This window comes from Notolepis coatsorum (genome assembly GCF_963971535.1).
Source record: "Notolepis coatsorum genome assembly, chromosome: 6".
Lineage (NCBI taxonomy): Eukaryota > Metazoa > Chordata > Actinopteri > Aulopiformes > Paralepididae > Notolepis > Notolepis coatsorum.
In genome coordinates this window covers 162,573,571-162,594,026 of record NC_140170.1, presented here as the reverse complement: position 1 = coordinate 162,594,026, position 20,456 = coordinate 162,573,571, and the positions used below count along the sequence as shown (strand labels likewise).

Below are 20,456 nucleotides of genomic sequence, written 5' to 3'. Positions count from 1 at the left end.
CACATACACAGCACACACACAGACACAGCACACACACACAGACACACACAGTTACACAGCACACACACAGACACACACAGTTACACAGCACACACACAGACACAGACACACACAGTCGCACAGACATACACACCGACACACACACACATTCCCTGTGTCACAATACACACATACAATACACACACGTCTGTACACAGACGCACACACACACAGACACACACACACATACACACACACACACACAGACACACACACACATACACACACACACACACAAACACACATATCTCACTCTCTCTTCATGTTCTTAATGTTTTACATCATATCGTGTGTGATATCATATCTTGCTTATCTCTCCTCATGTTCTCTCTCTCTCCAATGTTAAATCTACGTATCATCTTAATGTACGTCATGACAGATATGATGACGTGACAGAATGTTGGGGAAAATGTGTATACGAGGGTGGAGGTAGGAAAGGGGTTAGTCTTGACTAGTTTAATATAGGTCAACTAGCAGGGCTCAAAGACACTAGGGCGACAGTCTGGCTGATGTTCTTAAAACAGCCTCAAGATAGTAGATGGACATTTCAGCACATCATATCGTGTGTTCTAATCTTGTGTCTTTTCTCTCTTACACACATACACAGCACACACACAGACACAGCACACACACACAGACACACACAGTTACACAGCACACACACAGACACACACAGTTACACAGCACACACACAGACACAGACACACACAGTCGCACAGACATACACACCGACACACACACACATTCCCTGTGTCACAATACACACATACAATACACACACGTCTGTACACAGACGCACACACACACAGACACACACACACATACACACACACACACACAGACACACACACACATACACACACACACACACAAACACACATATCTCACTCTCTCTTCATGTTCTTAATGTTTTACATCATATCGTGTGTGATATCATATCTTGCTTATCTCTCCTCATGTTCTCTCTCTCTCCAATGTTAAATCTACGTATCATCTTAATGTACGTCATGTCAGATCTGACATGATGTGACACGTCATCATATCTGTCATGGGGGCAGGACTGAGAGGGGATTTAGGGACAGGCAAAGGGTTCCAGGACAGAGTGTTTTTGTTCAAGCTGTGGCGATCATCTTTGACCCATAGCTCTTGCTGTTAACGAACTTCTTTTCTTAAATAAATTACCTATTTGTTACAATTGGAAATATCGTCTCCTGCTGTGTCAAACAACCTTTCCACAACACTACACAGGCCATATTTCAAATAATCAAAATCTTACTTCATTCATCTTAAACATTCTTGATTTGGGGGATTGGTAGTTCCCATGAAATCTGAAGTTGTTCAAACGACAACAGCGATCCACCTTGAATTAAATCACACTGTGTTGGCTGCGTCACAGTCACGAAAGGGGCTACTTAATTCATTAATCCAATCCACTTTATTTATAGAGCACATTTAAAAACAACAAAGTTTACTAAAGTGCTGTACAAGTCCCACAACATAAGAAGAAAAAAAAATTATATAAAAAAGAAAAGATTATTTTTTTTTAATTCGAAGCTTCGAATTAAAATCGAGGCTCGGCCCCGAAGCTTCGATTGCCAAAAAAAAATTCGAAGGTCAGCCCTAGGTATCTCCCCCCAGAGATGAACGAGAATTCATCGAGACTAACCTAGTACACTGGCGCTCGGAAGAGACAAAACTCCATCCTAGTTGCCCCATAAAAACGCTGTTTCAATGATGAGCAACCAAGGTGCGCAAGCCCATGTGTGGTTCCACACATTAGCACCCAGGGCCAGCACTATGTACACGTCGAGACCCAAAACATATCAATGGTAATTCTAACAAGAACCCAGATAACGTTCCCTCCAAGCCGCCTGGGAGAGCGGCAGGAAGCTGGCCAAGACACAGATATGGGTCCCATATGACGCGCCCGAGGGAAAACACCCCTGTCAACCCTGCCCTATAAAAGAGAGGAGACAGGGAACCCCCAGAGACTTCCCACATGAGTAATAATTGAAAAGATATATGCAACATTGAGCTACGTGTCCAAAAAGATTCATGTAACAATTGGACTAAGACTCTCTGAGGAGGAGGCTCTGAAACTCTTGAGGCTCCCTCACTGAGAGGGAGGTTCTGAAACTCACAGAGGAATGAATGAATGAATGAAAACTTTATTTAACAGATTGCAGAATGGGTACAATACAGTACGGCTCAATACATACAATTGTTAAGGGGATGCAGACCTGAGAAAGACGTTTGTCTTGTTTCCATCAGGGTCCCCCATTTTCAATTCATATAGACATATATGACATACATGACATACAGATAGTCAGTACTGCTACATCTATACATTTATGACATACCAGATTTGCAAATACAGTACTGTTTGTGATACAGAAGGAGTCAAGAAAAGGGAGTATATACATTTGACGTAGAAACTGTACATTGGAGGAGGTTGGGTGGGGGGGGTTGGGTACATTGGGATATTGACAACCATACTGGGTAATTTACATTGGAGGTGGTTGGGGGGGGGGGGGGCACACTGTATAAACAAGTAACACTGTACATTGAGGGGGGGGGGGGGAGACACTGTACAAACAAACACAATTGTACATTGAACTATTGACAAAACCATACTAGGTAAATGACTGTACATTGGAGGGGGTTGGGTTAGGATATTTACAGGGGCCAGTGTTGAATTGCAGTCTCCCGTAGGTGTCCCTTGAGAGAGGTTTTGAAAGTGGGTAGTGATCCACATTCCTTTACAGCTTTGGGTAGGGCGTTCCACATTGATGTGGCATAATTGCGAAACGTGTTTAGTCCCTTATTTGAGCCGAATCTGGGTTTAACATGATTTGTGGAGCTCCCTCTGGTGTTGTGATCGTGGTATTCACTGACCTTTGGGAAGTATTTTGACATGTACATGGGTACCTTGGTCGTGTAGTGTATCTTGTAGACCAGGCCCATTGCAAGTTGTTGTACTCTGTCGTCTACTCTAAGCCATCCTAGGTTGTCAAAGGCTCTGAAACTCCCTGAGGAGGAGGCTCTGAAACTTCCTGAGGAGGAGGCTCTGACCCAATATACACTACTAGTAGGGAGCAGAGCAGAAGAACAAATTGTCTCTACTGCATTGCATCACCTACCAAGCTCAAGACACATACAACAGAGCAGAACTTCTTTTTAAGTTCTCACGCACCGCATAACTCATCTTGACAATAACAGAGGTCCACAACATGGAGCCCGAAAAGAACTCACGGAAGTCTCACAACCAATAGAAACGCGCCCAGTGACGTACTCTATGGCGGGGGGAATTCCGTGACCCACCACCCAAATATGGCCTGGGACCAGGAAACTCCCTGTGACATGCTGACCCAGCAACGTAACAGGAAGCCCGAAGGACAGGAGGTCCAACCCCCTGACCAATCAGAAAAAGGGGAGGGATGGTTTATCAGTTCATCCCCTCATGACCCCTCACTCCTGATACGATGCAATGACAAAGCAGAGCCATGACACCAGCATGTACAGCTTCACATAGGCTCATGTGCGAACCTGCCACCTGAATTTTTACACCTTTTCCTAAAGGAAGAAAAAACACAGACCAAGAGCCAAGGGCCCTGGTACAAGAGCTTACACATGTAACTTCTGTAGGCCAACACCTAACCCAGTTGTGGATCTTTTTTTTGTATCCACTTTTTCTCCCATTTTCTATATCTTCTCCCATCCCAATTTCGTATCATCCAATTCAACCCTCCCCTGTCACGAACGCTGTTTCTTGCCTCCCACAAGCCGGCTGCAATGTGGACTAAGTCATACATAGCACAAGTCCCCTCCGGTACTTGAGGTAACAGCAGTCGCATCTTTTCACCTGCGCAGCTCGATCTCTCAGTGGCGAGGAGTAACGCGTGGGAGGCTCACGCTGCCCCCGACACTTCCTGATTCTACTGCGCAGGCGCACCAACCGACCTGTAGGAGTCGCTGTCCACAACGCCCAATCCCCACCCATCAGTTTCCCACCCCCTAATACGGCCAATGTGTATTAGTATGAACGACCAGCTAAACTGAAAGCAATGTGGAGCGCTGGGCTCGAAGCGTCTCCGCATTCGTGGCAAGCGCCTTGCCCACTACGCCACATAGCCACCCTCCCAGTTGTGGATCTTAACGACACACACAACCCTCCATCACAACAAAAAAGGGCGAAAGTACACTCACTACCGTAAGAGGAACGCCGTTTTTCATGACGAGAGAAGACACAAGTCCTCGATTAAGTACTGGTCACAGGCCTTGCTAAGTCCACATGACAGCGACCAAACAATTTTCAGAAAAAAATTGCCTCTCTAAGCAAGAGCACAACCCCAGCAGAAGCTGAGGGGTTACACCGTATCCCCAAAAACATAGTGAAACAACACACATATTGTAAACAAAATCATGTTTGAGGGGAGGGGGGGGGGGGCCCAGGGGAAAACCGGGGAAACCCACCCTTTGCCATCTTACCCCTGAAGGCCTCTGCATGCTACAGAAACTTCAAAGCAACTGCAACACAACATCAGCGCGATTTCAACGCGGTTGTTGCAGAGGGTCTTGTAGACTGTGTTGCGAGGATGTTGCGTACATCTCCCCAAAATCTAATCTAAACAACCGTTGCGTTGATATTGCGTAGCAGTGATTGGTTGGTAGTGAATGGGGGCGGGCTGTCATAGAATAATATTGGTCCCGCAGCGAGGAATACCATCCTCCATTGTTGTAGCCAGCCAGCTAGCGTTGATGATGCTATTCAATGCTCTATCATACCCAACTGGGTATTGGAGGGGGGCTCCCCACCCTCCAGAACATTTACAACAAGCGTTGCAGGGGCAAGGCTAAGAGAATCATTAAAGACTCCAGTCACCCGAACAACTGCCTCTTTGAACTGCTGCGGTCAGGCAAGCGATACCGGAGTCTCAAGGCGAGCACAGAAAGACTCAGAAGAAGCTTCTATCCCCAGGCCATTAGGCTGCTAAACGAACAATGAACACTACACAACAACAACAACCATCAAACGCACATAGCACACACATCCACACGCACACACTCACTTTAAACAAACTTTTAGCACCCACTCCACACACTTTATAGCACACACTCACTTTAAACAAACACACTGTAGCACCCACTCCCCACACTTTATATTTATTGATGAAGGATTGCACTACAACTCGTACACCTTACTGTAAATTGTACCTAAATTGTACCTCATCCCATTTCTGCTTTGCACTATATAGTACTGTACATTAGTACACTGCATAGTATTGTATATTATATGGTAACTCAGTTACGTCTATTCTGCATCGAACATTGTACATATGTCTATACTGAACACTGTGACCTCATTTTCTACTTCTAAATTACATGCTATACTATGTTATTTGATACTATCTTGTCTAGCACAGTCTCTGGAGCGTAACAGTAAGAAGCATTTTGTATGAAAGTATTCTGTACTTCTGTATGACAACTATTAAAGAAAGTTGAAACCAACTAACGTCAATGCCATTCAGAATTTATTAACATAGCTACAACAACACAGTAACGTTAATATAATTACATGCATCATTGTTTACAATGAACGGTGGGGCAGTTCGAAAGGACTGGACACGGACAAGTTGTTAAACAGCAATCAATACATTTAATATAACAGGTAGTTCGAGCTGCATTTTCGTGCCTACAACCACAGCCACAGGGATATACAGCTTTGACGAGCTCTCTCTCCTCCTGCCGATTAAATTCAGCAGCTCTTCCTCGACCTCGAGTGCCTGTAGCTGCCTGCATTTGCACAAAGGCGTCCATCCCTGCTGCTAGCTAACGTTAAAACTAACCTAAAGTTACACAAGCAGAATACATCACAAATACTTCCGGTCGGGGAATTTCAAAATAAAAGTGCGACGTCTAAAACCACCGGAAATACGTTTATTTTGTACATTATCTAACGTTAACACGAATCTAAACTAACTTTAGATTAGTTTAGGTTCGTGTTAACGTTAGATAATGTACAAAATAAACATATTTACGGTGCTTTTAGACGTCGCTCTTTTATTTTGAAATCCCCCGACCGGAAGTAAAAATAATGCTTATTTTTCTGCTTGTTATCAATGGGTTGGTTGAGAAGGGAAATTTCATCTATCTAGGGAACCCATCAACCTTTCATGTGTTTTTGGCACTTGGCGTGGCCTATATCTCACTCACTCAGGCAAATTTGATAGTAGACCACTTGGTTTGATTCCATGAGTGTGTCAGCCAGCTTATTGGTCTGGAGCTCCGAAAGCCAGAAGATTTAGTTATTTGAGTAAAAAAAAAAAGTAATTTTTCTGGCTTGCGAAGCTACTTAGTTTGCCCCCAGTTACCTCTATCTGCTTAATCATGAGCGAGTTACATATTCTATTCCACTGTATTTTCATTTTAATTTAGTCTATATATTCTACTACAATCCTGCACAATTGTACAGCCCTGTCCTATATTCTATTCTATTGTATTTCTTATTCTAATTTAGTTTATATATTCCATTTTATTTTATTCTACTTTAATTGTCTGTTAATGTTGATTGCACCAAATTATCAAGACTTCTTGTATGTTTCAAGTTTCAAGTTTCAAGTTTCTTTAATAGTTGTCATACAGAAGTACAGAATACTTTCATACAAAATGCTTCTTACTGTTACGCTCCAGAGACTGTGCTAGACAATATAGTATCAAATAACATAGTATAGCATGTAATTTAGAAGAAGAAAATGAGGTCAGAGTGTTCGGTATAGACATATGTACAATGTTCTGAGTTACCATATAATATACAATACTATGCAGTGTACTAATGTACAGTACTATATAGTGCAAAGCAGAAATGGGATGAGGTACAATTTAGGTACAATTTACAGTAAGGTGTACGAGTTGTAGTGCAATCCTTCATCAATAAATATAAAGTGTGGGGAGTGGGTGCTACAGTGTGTTTGTTTAAAGTGGGTGTGTGCTATAAAGTGTGTGGAGTGGGTGCTACAGTGTGTTTGTTTAAAGTGAGTGTGTGCGTGTGGATGTGTGTGCTATGTGCGTTTGGTGGTTGTTGTTGTGTAGTGTTCATTCATTGTTCGTTTAGCAGCCTGATGGCCTGGGGATAGAAGCTTCTTCTGAGTCTTTCTGTGCTCGCCTTGAGACTCCGGTATCGCTTGCCTGACCGCAGCAGTTCAAAGAGGCAGTTGTTTGGGTGACTGGAGTCTTTAATGATTCTCTTAGCCTTGCCCTTGCAACGCTTGTTGTAAATGTTCTGGAGGGTGGGGAGCCCCCCTCCAATTGTGCGTTCGGCTGAACGTGTCACTTAGGGCTGGGCGATATGGAAAAAAATCATATCGCGATAACGATATGATAATTTTATTTTATTTCTCGATATCGATAATTATCGAATTGTTATAAGTATATTTTTTTTTTTTTTTTTTTTTTAACAACAGATGTATGTTTATTTTGCAGCAATTCTTTGTCATTGCCGCCATCTTTAGTGTTACATCCCCTCACACTCCAGTTCTCAGGCTGCAGCTGGTTTAAAAGCTAAAGTAAACCGGCTTCTCTGCTGGCTGTGGCTCCAGAGGAGTTGAACAGTTCTGGCTCTGCTAGTTTATTTTCGATCTTTTGGCGCTTTTTTGGTGGACAAACCACCGCACATGTGCACTGTGACTCGTGACTGGAGTCTAGTTCTGCTAGCACACATAGCCTACTGTGTACAGACGGTTTCAAAATGTATTTTAAATTAGAAAGCAAACAAAATAAATGGACAAGAGAAAAAGAAATCTGAATTTGGTCAGTATTGTCATTTGGACAAGCAAAGCCATTACTTTAAGTTGCAGGCAAGAAAGACGAGTCTGTCCACTGTCTCTGGTTTTAAAACTGCCCTGTTGCAGGTAAAAAAAAAAAAAAAAAAAAACGATTTTTCGATTTTTTTTTTAATTTCGATATTCGATATCGATTATTAAAATATATCGCGATATTTATCGTTATCGTTATATCGCCCAGCACTGTCACTCTTTGTATGTGCAAGCTTACTTGGCAATAAAGACTTTTCCGATTCTGATAATGATGATGTTGACCATTTGAACTACAAATGTATTTGCCAAAGCATTGCACATCTCGGTACGGATTGCAGAATGGGTACAATACAGTACGGCTCAATACACACAATTGTTAAGATGATGCAGACCAGAGAAAGACTTTCGTCTTGTTTACATCAGGGTCCCCCATTTTCAATTCATAATGAATTGTAAGTAAGGGTGCAACTTGCACCGTGCAATCCATTCTTTGTGGATCTAGCCCTTTGTGTCATGAATGTTCTTTTTGTCTTTCATTTGTCTTCCAGCTCCATCCATACGTCTGGCTGTAAACCTTTAGCCATGTCGTCACGTGTGCTGCTGCGCCAGCAGCTGATGAGGGAGCAGGCCCAGGAGCAGGAGAGACGTGAGGCCCAGCAGCAGGTCTCTGTGTCTCAGCTCAGAGCTTCCGACTCAACCCCGGCTATCTCCGTCACACTGCCCCCAAATGCCGCCCGTCCACCCCCAGCACAGGTGCCCGTGGAAGTGCTGAAAGTAAGGCTTTCGAATATAAAACCCAAACATAGGATTTACAACATTAGCTATTTGGGGTTCAGTGCTTTGTTGTTCATTGATTTCCGTTTCTCCATTCAGTTTATTTACACAACAGTAGTCTGTGATACCGGTGTTACTCTGTGTTCAGGCATCCACTGAGTACATTACTTGCCCACCTCTAATTTGTAAAATACTAAACGTGTTATCAAGCGTGTAAATCAGACAACATTATAAACTGAACTTGCGGACAGCAGCTATTTTTAGGTTTCACTTTTACTTAGTTTTAACTTCACGTGAAGGAGAGAAAGAAGGCTCTAGAGACGACACGGTACACAACGTTAGCGGAGGATTCAGAAATATTTAGGATTAAAAGAGCAACAGGAGAGGAGCTCAGAGGACCCGTCCAGGCCGCGTGTAGTCTTTTACCAACACACTTGCAGTTCCGCGTTCAGGTTCTGCGATCTGATTGGTCACTGACGTTTCTCTCTGCGCCAATCGCGTTACGCCTAGTTCTGCTCTACTATCCTCAGTTAACGTAATTTATACAAATGGAAGTATTGATTTCTTCGTAACGAATCATTAAAAATATATACCGTTAACTGGGGGGGGCGGCTACGTGGCGTAGTGGGCAAGGCGCTCGCCACGAATGCGGAGACGCTGGGCTCGCCTGTTCGAGCCCAGCGCTCCACATTGCTTTCAGTTTAGCTGGTCGTTCATACTAATACACATTGGCCGTATTAGGGGGTGGGAAACTGATGGGTGGGGATCGGGCGTTGTGGACAGCGACTCCTACAGGTCGGTTGGTGCGCCTGCGCAGTAGAATCAGGAAGTGTCGGGGGCAGCGTGAGCCTCCCACGCGTTACTCCTCGCCACTGAGGGATCGAGCTGCGCAGGTGAAAAGATGCGACTGCTGTTACCTCAAGTACCGGAGGGGACTTGTGCTATGTATGACTTAGTCCACATTGCAGCCGGCTTGTGGGAGGCAAGAAACAGCATTCGTGACAGGGGAGGGTTGAATTGGATGATACGAAATTGGGATGGGAGAAAATATAGAAAATGGGAGAAAAAGTGGATAAAAAAAAATATATATATACCGTTAACTGGAATATGTTTAGTTTCTTACACATATGTTGGGTTATGTAATTGGTTTGTCATGACAAACCAATATAAAATCACGAATTAACCGGTGGTTATCCTATAGCCCTAGTTATATGTACATTTCAACAAAGTGGAGCCGCAGGGGACTTCCATAGCATACGCCTTTAAATCCAGCTAGCGTTGATGCTATTCAATGCTATCATACCCAAGTAACCCAACTAACGTTAATGCCATTCAGAATTTATTAACATAGCTACAACAACACAGTAACGTTAATATAATAACATGCATCATTGTTTACAATGAACGGTGTGGGGCTAATCGAAAGGATGGGACACGGACAAGTTAAACAGCAATCAATTAATTTAACGTTAAAACTAACAAACACAGAACCGGACACACAAGCAGAATACGATGCATCATTTTTACTTCCGGTCGGGGGGAAAAGTTAGTTTAGGTTCGTGTTAACGTTAGATAATGTACAAAATAAACGTATTTCCGGTGCTTTAGACGTCGCTCTTTTATTTTGAAACCCCCCCGACCGGAAGTAAAAATTATGTGTCGTATTCTGCTTGTGTGTCCGGTTGAAATGTACATATAACTAGGGCTATAGGATAACCACCGGTTAATTCATGATTTTATATTGGTTTGTCATGACAAACCAATTACATAATCCAACATATGTGTAAGAAACTAACATATTCCAGTTAACGGTATATTTTTTTAATGATTCGTTACGGCGAAAGCAATACTTCCATTTGTATAAATTACGTTAACTGAGGATAGTAAAGCAGAACTAGGCGTAACGCGATTGGCGCAGAGAGAAACGTCAGTGGCCAATCAGATCACAGAACCCGAACGTGGAACTGCAAGTGTGTTGGTAAAAGACTACACGCGTCCAGACCAGCAAAAGTATGTTGCAGCTACATTGGTCCGTCCATCAATGAACAGATAGAAAAGTGATGGAAGGTATTACTGTCCGTCAGTTTATTTTTTATTTAGAACCTAACGTCAACTCTGTCTGTCCAACAAATGGATACTAATCATTGAAAATTATTTAAAAACAGACGTAGACGGACGGACACAGTGGATCAATGTAGCCCTATATAACGTTAAAGATCAAAGTAAGCGCTCTGCAGATATTGAGCATAATTTTGTAAAATGTCTGGTGTTTTATAAGTCATGGGAAATTCCACATCACCGTGGCAACCCTACACTACAATGCTCTTGGTGATGTTCTCCTAATCCTCAGGTGCAGTCACATCTGGAGAACCCCACTAGATACCACATCCAGCAGGCTCAGAGGCAGCAGGTGAAGGAGTATCTCTCCACCACTCTGGGCAACAAGATGGTTCCTCATACCCTCGGCCTGCAGTCCAGCTCTGCACCGGAGATCGCCCCCACGGCCACCAGCACTCCCAACAGTCCCATGGCTCAGCTCAACCTCGGGTCCAACAAGGAGGAAGTATGGGAAATCATTGATTATGAAACTTTTCTTAAATCTTTCCCCCTCTCATTTCTTTCTCTTTTTTTTGTTGCTCTTAGGGATAATTCCACAATTTTTTGTTATAAGAAGAAGGTCCTAAGAAAATAGTCTAGAGTTTTGAGTTATGAGCTCTGAGTCACAATATCTTTCAATTACATTGCCTGAGATGGTCAAACGATATTCTAGACAGTCGTGTTTCTGTATGCATAGTAAACATCTAGATTAGATTAGATCTAGATTAGATTGCAACAGCAATATCCAATGTACAGGTGATTAAACTGGGTATACAATATACTGTACAAAGTACTGAGTGTAGTGCTAATCAGATGTACAATATGTACAGAGTTGTAGTGTAATATGTACAGTGATACAGGTGTAAAGACAGTATGGTAGTAGTCACACTGGCCAGCAGCGTAACTAGTTAGAGTAGGATATGTACATATATAGATATAGTATCTACAGATATGTAAAATGACTATGTGCAGGTAAGTACAGACGGGTGTGGATAGATATATATGTGGTGAGAATAAATATATATATATACACCATTACTCTACATGCTATCATACAGAGCTATGGGTTATATGCAGGTGTACAGTATATAGAAGTGCAGTATATAGAGGGGTTATATGCATGTATATTCAGACAAATATTATGTATATATATGCAGTACATACAAATTTAAATATGCGGTATATACAGCACTGTTGTACATGATATCATAGAGTATATGGAATATATATATTATTTTAAATCATGTAGATTTTTACAATAGGCACAGATATACACCTGTCCATAATATCTTCTCTCAACCATCTCAGACAATCCTATTCGATGAGGTCATGGCACTTTTCCTCACTTTTGAGAGAGAGCTCGTAACTCTGCTCATGACAAAGATCCTGCTAGTGGTTTTTAGGAAAACATCTACTTTAGCAAAATTGCAACATACACTGCAAAAGTTTGTTTCCTTGGAATCTTTCTTTAAAACAAGTTACAACCTTTAAGCTGTTGCAGTTTGTGTTATTTACTAACTTACTGTCCACTACTTTCTTAATTACTTTTCTCTTGCTGTGTAACGGTGTGCCTGAATGTCCCGCCATGAAGACTATGTACTTGTGATGTTTTGTTAGTTGGCCCGGTGTCACAATACACTGTTAAATACTGCACCCGCAGCGTAATGATACCAGCACCTCACTTGCACCCATGCTTGTTTAAAACAGGCTCTGATAGAACAATTTAATTATACTAATGCAAAATTGTTTGTTATAATTCGTTTTACATGTTATTTAGTTTTACATGTGCACGAACCACCTTAAAACAAAGGTGCACCTCAGTTATAGGTATCAAACCATGCAACTCTTTGCAGAATGATGAAAAGAGTTCTACTAATATATTTCACTTCAAAAGGTTGTACAAAGAAAAGATAGACACTATAGCACAGTTTAGTATAATATTGCAGTTTAGCATAACAGGATAATATAGCATAGCATTACAGTATAGGCTAGTAGGAGTATAGTAATATAGTATATAGCAGCTTAACATAGAATAATATAATATAGTGTAGTATAAATAGTAAGATTTGGTTATATTATAATAAAATAAAATAATACAAGTATAGTATATAGAAGTATAATATAGAATAATACATTATATATAGATAAATGTCTGTGTGTATAAATGAATGAACCTAAATGCAATTTAACTGATAGATAAACAAAAGGTATTTATTTATCTTAATTTAATTGTGTTGATGTTTCCATTTCTGCTAAATAAGTATGTACATTTTGTTTGGTTTGGTAAACATTGCACTTAGTCTATCAGTGTACTGTATGTGTGTAGGGGCAGGTACAATAACAATTCCACGTACGAACAAATAAAAATGGAAAAAAATTAAAATAAATTTAAAGCTATTGCAAAAGGAAATCTAATTATAAATATTTTACTGGATGGAAAGTGGTTTAATTATAATGGACATATTCTGTGATTACATGTTTCCCTGGTCTTTTTTCTCTCTCCAGATTGAAGACGTCATCGATGACATCATTAGCCTCGAATCAAGTTTTAATGACGACATCTTGACATTAATCGACTCCGGTCTTCAGCTGCCTAGCACGGTATGAACAACAATGTGTTTACTGGATGGTCAACGCCTCTTCATATATATATATATATATACACACACACACACACACACACGAGTAGGCAGTCCACTGTCCTTGATACCCTTTCGTTATTGGAAGGCTGAGAGGGAGACAGAGTAGGGGAGACACGGGAGAACATGGATCTGATCCCAGACCAGCAGTTGTACACGTGACTTGATAGGGAAGCGGTTTTAGCCACTACTTCATGTAGGCTTCACTTCGCATAAAAACACTTTACTCCTCAGGTTATTGAGTCCTACAAGCATTAAATTACCTCGAGTGTCATCCTCTTCCTGGGCCGGTGCGTGCCATGTAGCACTCTGGAACAGGAATTCAGCCGGTGTCGTAGGAGTAAATATATACTTTTGGCACTCGCTTGCTATTTGTCAGGAAAGTGTTGCCTCTGGGGGGGGGGGGGGGCGAGGTGGTCGGCGGAGGCGAGAGGGAGGCGATGCAGTGCGTTATGTCGGTAGGTCCGGTAGATCCATGGCTCTCATAACAACATGCTGCGAGTGTAAAGTTACCCACCTGCTGATGTGTCAGAGATAGAGAAAACTGGCAGGAATTCCACCACAAAAGAAAAAATTAGGATTATGGTTTTTCTGCTGGATGACAGGAAAAGAAAGCACTGTGAGGTAAATCTGTTGCGCGGTTTCTGACGTCACAAAGATATCTTGATTGGACTTGAATGTGAACATGTGAAATAATGTGCACATTCTGCTACGCAAGCAGTGTATTGATGCTGCTGTATCTTTGTTTTCCTCCATAATGAAGCGTTTCGCACAGAAAAGGCACACTGGGTGAAACATTGTTGTAATTGATAACATGAGCACAGAAGCAGAAAATCATTATATTTTTTTGTTGTTTTGATTTTATCCTGTGTCCTGCATATCAAGCAATATCATGCTGTGTAATATGTAATGGTCAATAGGTTAGATTAGATTCAAATGTATTGTCAAACTCATTATACAGCACAAGTACAGTACAACGGAAATATGTTTGGCATCCAACCAGAGTGCAAATGTAGCAGTAAAGTGCAACAGCAATATACAATGTACAGGTGATTAAACTGGGTACAAAATATGCAAATTAGTACTACTGAGTGTTGTGCTAATCAGATGTAAGTACAGAGTTGTAGTATAATATGTACAGTGATACATGTATAAGGACAGTATGGTAGTAGTCACACTGTCCAGAAGCATAACTAGTAAGACTAGGATATGTATAGATATAGTAAAGGACTATGTGCAGGTAAGTACAGACAGGTGTGGATAGATATATATGCGGTATACCGTACTTTTCGGACTATAAGCCGCGGCTTTTCCCCCCATTTTTCGACCCTGCGGCTTATATAACGGTGCGGCTAATCTATGGATTTTTACAGCTAACTGGGCTCGCTCCCTCAGCTCTTTGACCGTCAGATCAGACTCGTAAATCTGCTGCAGCAGTGCACGCCTTGCCCCTCCTCCTCCGCCTCACAGTCGAGCCCTCCTCCCCCTCACAGTCGAGTGCATAGCCAGCAACCAGCCAGACGTTAGCTCCCGGGACGATTAGCCACGTTAGTTTGCCAGCAACCAGCCAGGCAGCGCCGTTTGCTCCCGGGACGAGTAGCTACGTTAGTTAGCCAGCAACCAGCCAGGTAGAGACGTTAGCTCCTGGGATGAGTAGCCACGTTAGTTAGCCAGCAACCAGCCAGGCAGCGCAGTTTGCTCCCGGGACGAGTAGCCACGTTAGTTAGCCAGCAACCAGCCAGGCAGCGCCGTTTGCTCCCGGGACGAGTAGCCACGTTAGTTAGCCAGCAACCAGCCAGGCAGTGCCGTTTGCTCCCGGGACGAGTAGCTACGTTAGTTAGCCAGCAACCAGCCAGGCAGCACCGTTTGCTCCCGGGACGAATAGCCACAGTAGTTAGCCAGCAACCAGCCAGGTAGAGACGTTATCTCCCGGGACGAGTAGCTACGTTAGTTAGCCAGCAACCAGCCAGGCAGCGCAGTTTGCTCCCGGGACGAGTAGCCACGTTAGTTAGCCAGCAACCAGCCAGGCAGCGCCGTTTGCTCCCGGGACGAGTAGCCACGTTAGTTAGCCAGCAACCAGCCAGGCAGCGCCGTTTGCTCCCGGGACGGGTAGCCACGGTAGTTAGCCAGCAACCAGCCAGGCAGAGACGTTAGCTCCCGGGACGATTAGCCACGTTAGTTAGCCAGCAACCAGCCAGGCAGCGCCGTTTGCTCCCGGGACAAATAGCCACGGTAGTTAGCCAGCAACCAGCCAGGCAGAGACGTTAGCTCCCGGGACGTGTAGCCACGTTAGTTAGCCAGCAACCAGCCAGGCAGCGCCGTTTGCTCCCGGGACGATTAGCCACGTTAGTTAGCCAGCAACCAGCCAGGCAGAGACGTTAGCTCCCGGGACGATTAGCCACGTTAGTTAGCCAGCAACCAGCCAGGCAGCGCCGTTTGCTCCCGGGACGAATAGCCACGGTAGTTAGCCAGCAACCAGCCAGGCAGAGACGTTAGCTCCCGGGACGAGTAGCCACGTTAGTTAGCCAGCAACCAGCCAGGTACAGCTCCCGGGACGATTGCTACCTAGTTGGCTCTATTGTTCCGTGAGATAACGTTAGTAGCTACCTAGTGTTGGCTAAGTAGCTATCGTTAGTAGCTATCTACCGTTACTGTTTAAACAAAAATGTTAATAAATGGGAGCTTCCTCAAACAGCCATCTCTTTCCCGACAATCCCCTCTGTGCACGAACCCTTACATTATGGTAATTAAACATTAAAACACCTGCAGCTTATAGTCCAGTGCGGCTTATATATGTACACATTCAATTTAGCTGCTGCGGCTTATATTCAGGTGCGGCTTATAGTGCGAAAAGTACGGTATATGGTATATACAGCACTATTGTACATGCTATCATAGAGCTATGGGTTATATGCAGATGTACAAGCAAGTATATAGAGGGGTTATATGCAGGTATATTTAGACATATGGATAAATATATATATAAAAAAGGTGTAGCTCAATGAATTAGATTAGAATATTGTGAAAAAGTTCATTTATTTCAGTAATTAAATTAAAAAAGCGAAACTCATAGATTATAGATGTATTACACAAAAAGTTAAATATTTCAAGCTTTTATTGGTTTGGGGCGGCTGCGTGGCGCAGCGGACATTGCGCTCGTCACCAACGCAAGAGACACCGGGTTCGACTCCGGCTGTCGGCGTTGCCTCCGGCTTGGACCAGCCGTCATACTAACTCAATTGGCAGAGTTAGCAGGTGGAAGTCGATGGGTGGTAATCTGGACGACTGGACAGCAACTCCCACAGGTCGGTTGGGGACGCCTGCACAGCAGAGACGGCGAGTGGCGGGGGTAGTGTGAGCCTCCCACACGTTACACACCTCGGCAAATGAGAGTCCGCGCTGGCAAGTGAAAATATGTGACAGGCTGCCTCCTCGTGTATCGGAGGGGACACGTGATGCAAGGCTTCTATCCTCCCTACAACCGGCCAGTGGGGGGCATATGCGAGCAACGTTCAAGACAGGGGAGGGGAGAATTGGCACAGTGGAATTGGGATGGGAGAAACATAGAAAAAGAGGAGAAAAAGTGGGGAAAAAAAGAGAAAAAGCTTTTATTGGTTTTAGCTCATGAAAACCCCAAATTCAGTATCTCCGAACATTTGAATATTGTGAAAAAGTTCAATATTGAAGACTCATGGTGTCACACTCTATTCAGATAATGAATTGAAAACACCTGCAAAGGTTTCCTGAGCCTTTAAATAGTCTCTGTCTGGTTTAGTGGGCTACACAATCATGGGGAAGACTGATGACTCGACAGTTGTCCAGAAGACAGTCATTGACACCCTCCACAAAGAGGGTAAGCCACAAAAGGTCATTGCTAAATAAGCTGGCTGTTCACAGAGTGCTGTCCATCCAAGCATATCCATAGAAAGTTGAGTGGAAGGAAAAAGTGTGGTAGGAAAAGGTGCACAAGCAACAGGGACAACCGCAGCCTTGAGAGGATTGTCAAGCAAAACCCATTCAAGAATTTGGGGGAGCTTCACAAGGAGTGGACTGAGGCTGGAGTCAGCATCAAGAGCCACCACATACAGACGTGTCCAGGACATGGGCTACAACTGTCAACCAGAGACAACGTCAGAAGCGTCTTACCTGGGCTAAGGAGAAAAATAACTGGACTGTTGCTCAGTGGTCCAAAGTCCACTTTTCAGATGAAAGTAAATTTAGCATTTAATTTGGAAATCAGGGTCCCAGAGTCTGGAGGAAGAGTGGAGAGGTGCATCATCCAAGTTGCTTGAAGTCCAGTGTGAAGTTTCCACAGTCAGTGATGATTTGGGGTGCCGTGTCATCTGATGCTGTTGGTCCACTGTGTTTTCTCAAGTCCAGAGTAAACGCTGCCGACTACCAGGAAATATTAGAGCACTTCAAGCTTCCTTCTGCTGACAAGTTTTATGGAGATGCTGATTTAATTTTCCAGCAGGACTTGGCACCTGCCCACACTGACAAAAGTACCAATAACTTGGTTTAATGTTTAACATGGTATTACTGTGCTTGATTGGCCAGCAAACTTACCTGACCTGAACCCCATAGAGAATCTATGTGGTATTGAGAGGAAGATGAAAGACACCAGACCCAACAATGCAGACAAGCTGAAGGCCACTATCAAAGCAACCTGGGCTTCCATAACACCTCAGCAGTGCCACAGGCTGATCGACTCCATGCCACGCCGCATTGATGCAGTAATTTGTGCAAAAGGAGCCCCAACCAAGTACTGAGTGAACATACATGAACATTTTCAGAAGGACAACATTTCTATATTAAAAATTATTTTTCTTATTGGTCTTATGTAATATTCACATTTTCTGAGATACAGAATTTTGGGTTTTCATTAGCTGTAAGCCATAATTATCAAAATTATAACAAATAAAGGCTTGAAATATTTCACTTTACGTGTGTAATGAATCTATAATACATGAGTTAACTTTTTGAATTGAATTACTGAAATAAATGGACTTTTCTATGATAGTCTAATTTATTGAGCTGCACCTGTATATTCTCCCGCATTTCACTGTATGCCCTGGTATGTATGTGACAAATAAACCTCTTGAACTATATATGCAGTATATACAGCACTGTTGTATGTGCTATCATACAGAGTATATGGGTAGACAGTGAAAGCAGTAGGTAGGTATACATTTAGTATAGAATTGCATGTAGAAAGCTTTTGTTGAAGGCTTTTTTTAGGTTTTCACGATTGGTGTTGCAGAACTTAACATTGAGAAAGTCTACTTTGAATCTCGATATGTGGAGTGAAACTGTGGAACAGTCTGAATGTGGTGCTAAAGCAATGTCCAAACATGAGACAATTCAAACTGATTTATAAGGAAATGATGTTCACGAGGTACAGGGATGAGGAAGGGACTTGATATTCACGGGTGTTTACATTTTAATTTGATTTCTTTCATGTTTTACATACGGTATATAGTATTTTTTTGTTTTTGTTTTGCATATATATATATATATTTATTTTTAAATGTTTTAAATTAGTACACTCATTTGAGTAGTGGAAAAGGGTTAGGATTAAATAAGTGTATACTTCTTCCTACTCCTTTTCGAACATGTAAATTGAGTTATGTTTTGCTTTTGTTTAGTTATTTATTTAGTTTGAGTTATGTTTTGATTTTGTTTAGTTATTTATTTTGTTTGTATTCATTTACATGTTCGAAATAAAGATTTCAAATCAAATCAAAGTTGAAAAGATCATTTGATCTTCTATTAACGCAGTGTCAATCTTATTTCCTTTGAATGTCCCATGTTCTTGTTTCCTGCAGCTACCTGGGAATCTCTTTGATATTTACCACAGTCCAGGAATGGCAGCCACTACTCTCACCGCCAGCAACTCTTGTCCCGCTGACCTTCCAAATATTAAAAGGGAAATCCATGGTAATATGACCTACTAATAGTCGCTTTACAGGATTACCAGCAAGACTGTCGTGAAGACATGCTAGAGAGTTTGGTCTTTAAAAAACGGGACAGTTTTTAAATGCAACCTATTATATCTATAGGCTACAAAGCGTTCAAATCAGTCTATTTCATATTAGTCCGGTGGCTTAGCGCCAGATTTGAGAAGGATGTGGACGCGCCGGACAAAAGCACCACATTTTTCCCACGTGTTCCTCATCATCATAGCTTTCATTTTGGGGTAGGGGCCACGTCATCATGATGGATTTCAAGATGGCCGCCATGTAAAATCAAGGTTCTGCCCATTAATAAATATCTTGGGCCATAGCGCGCTCAATATTTGAGCAAACACAAAGGTATTGGTATCCCTGTAAACTAGAGAAGCTAAGCTTTCCATTGGTATAATTTTCATTAAGCCCAACTGTTGGGAAGGGGGTTTTAATAGGCAATGATTCAAAATGATGTTAAATCTTCGCCTAGAAAAAACTGCCATGCTCTGCCATGCTCATATTCTTTGAATATATCAGAGTGAACATTGGTTTTATAGGTACCCACACGCCTCTTCTTTCCAGACATACCCACTTTGTCCAACTTGCATGCTATTTGGGGCAATTATCAAGGTTTGTGCATGTGGTACAAATGTGTTGAACATTCTAACAACTGCCAAAAATGTGAATGTTGGGTTAGGGTTTGTTGTTAGAATGTTGAACATAGAAGATCAATTTTGGTGTCAAACTATACATTTTCTGGGTCAATAAATGTGTTAATGCTATGAAGAATGTCACCAGATGAATATTTTTACCATTCTAACAACATATTTACATAATCTTTTACTTGTTTAACAGTCAGACATGCATGAATCGAATAGACATTTTATTAGGATCACTCGTTACATTTATTATTATTATCATAACTCTTTAGCCCGTATAGGCGTATTTAATTGTTATGAAGATATTTTCGTGGGTCTTGTGCAGTGGTGCCCGCGAAAATATCTGAATGTTTCATAAAAAGTCCTGCGGTATACTGGCCAGCTCTCAGTGCACGTCTCGTGACAGCTGTCGTGGCTTAGCGCAGCCAGAGGACAGCTCGATAAGGGACATGTTTAAAAAGGCTAAACATAATATAATATAAGGTAAGTCAA

At 42.3% G+C, this 20,456-nt stretch overlaps 1 protein-coding gene across 1 annotated transcript in view; it reads left to right on the top strand.

The window, feature by feature from the left end:
• tfe3b (transcription factor binding to IGHM enhancer 3b) overlaps positions 1–20,456 on the top strand; it is a 40,901-nt gene that overhangs the window by 4,846 nt on the left and 15,599 nt on the right. Inside the window, exons 2-5 of the mRNA XM_084317688.1 lie at positions 8,399–8,624; positions 10,975–11,187; positions 13,227–13,322; positions 19,186–19,297. Coding sequence (XP_084173814.1) covers positions 8,433–8,624; positions 10,975–11,187; positions 13,227–13,322; positions 19,186–19,297 — 613 coding nt within the window. The 5' untranslated portion in view covers positions 8,399–8,432. The remainder of the gene's footprint in view (positions 1–8,398; positions 8,625–10,974; positions 11,188–13,226; positions 13,323–19,185; positions 19,298–20,456) is intronic.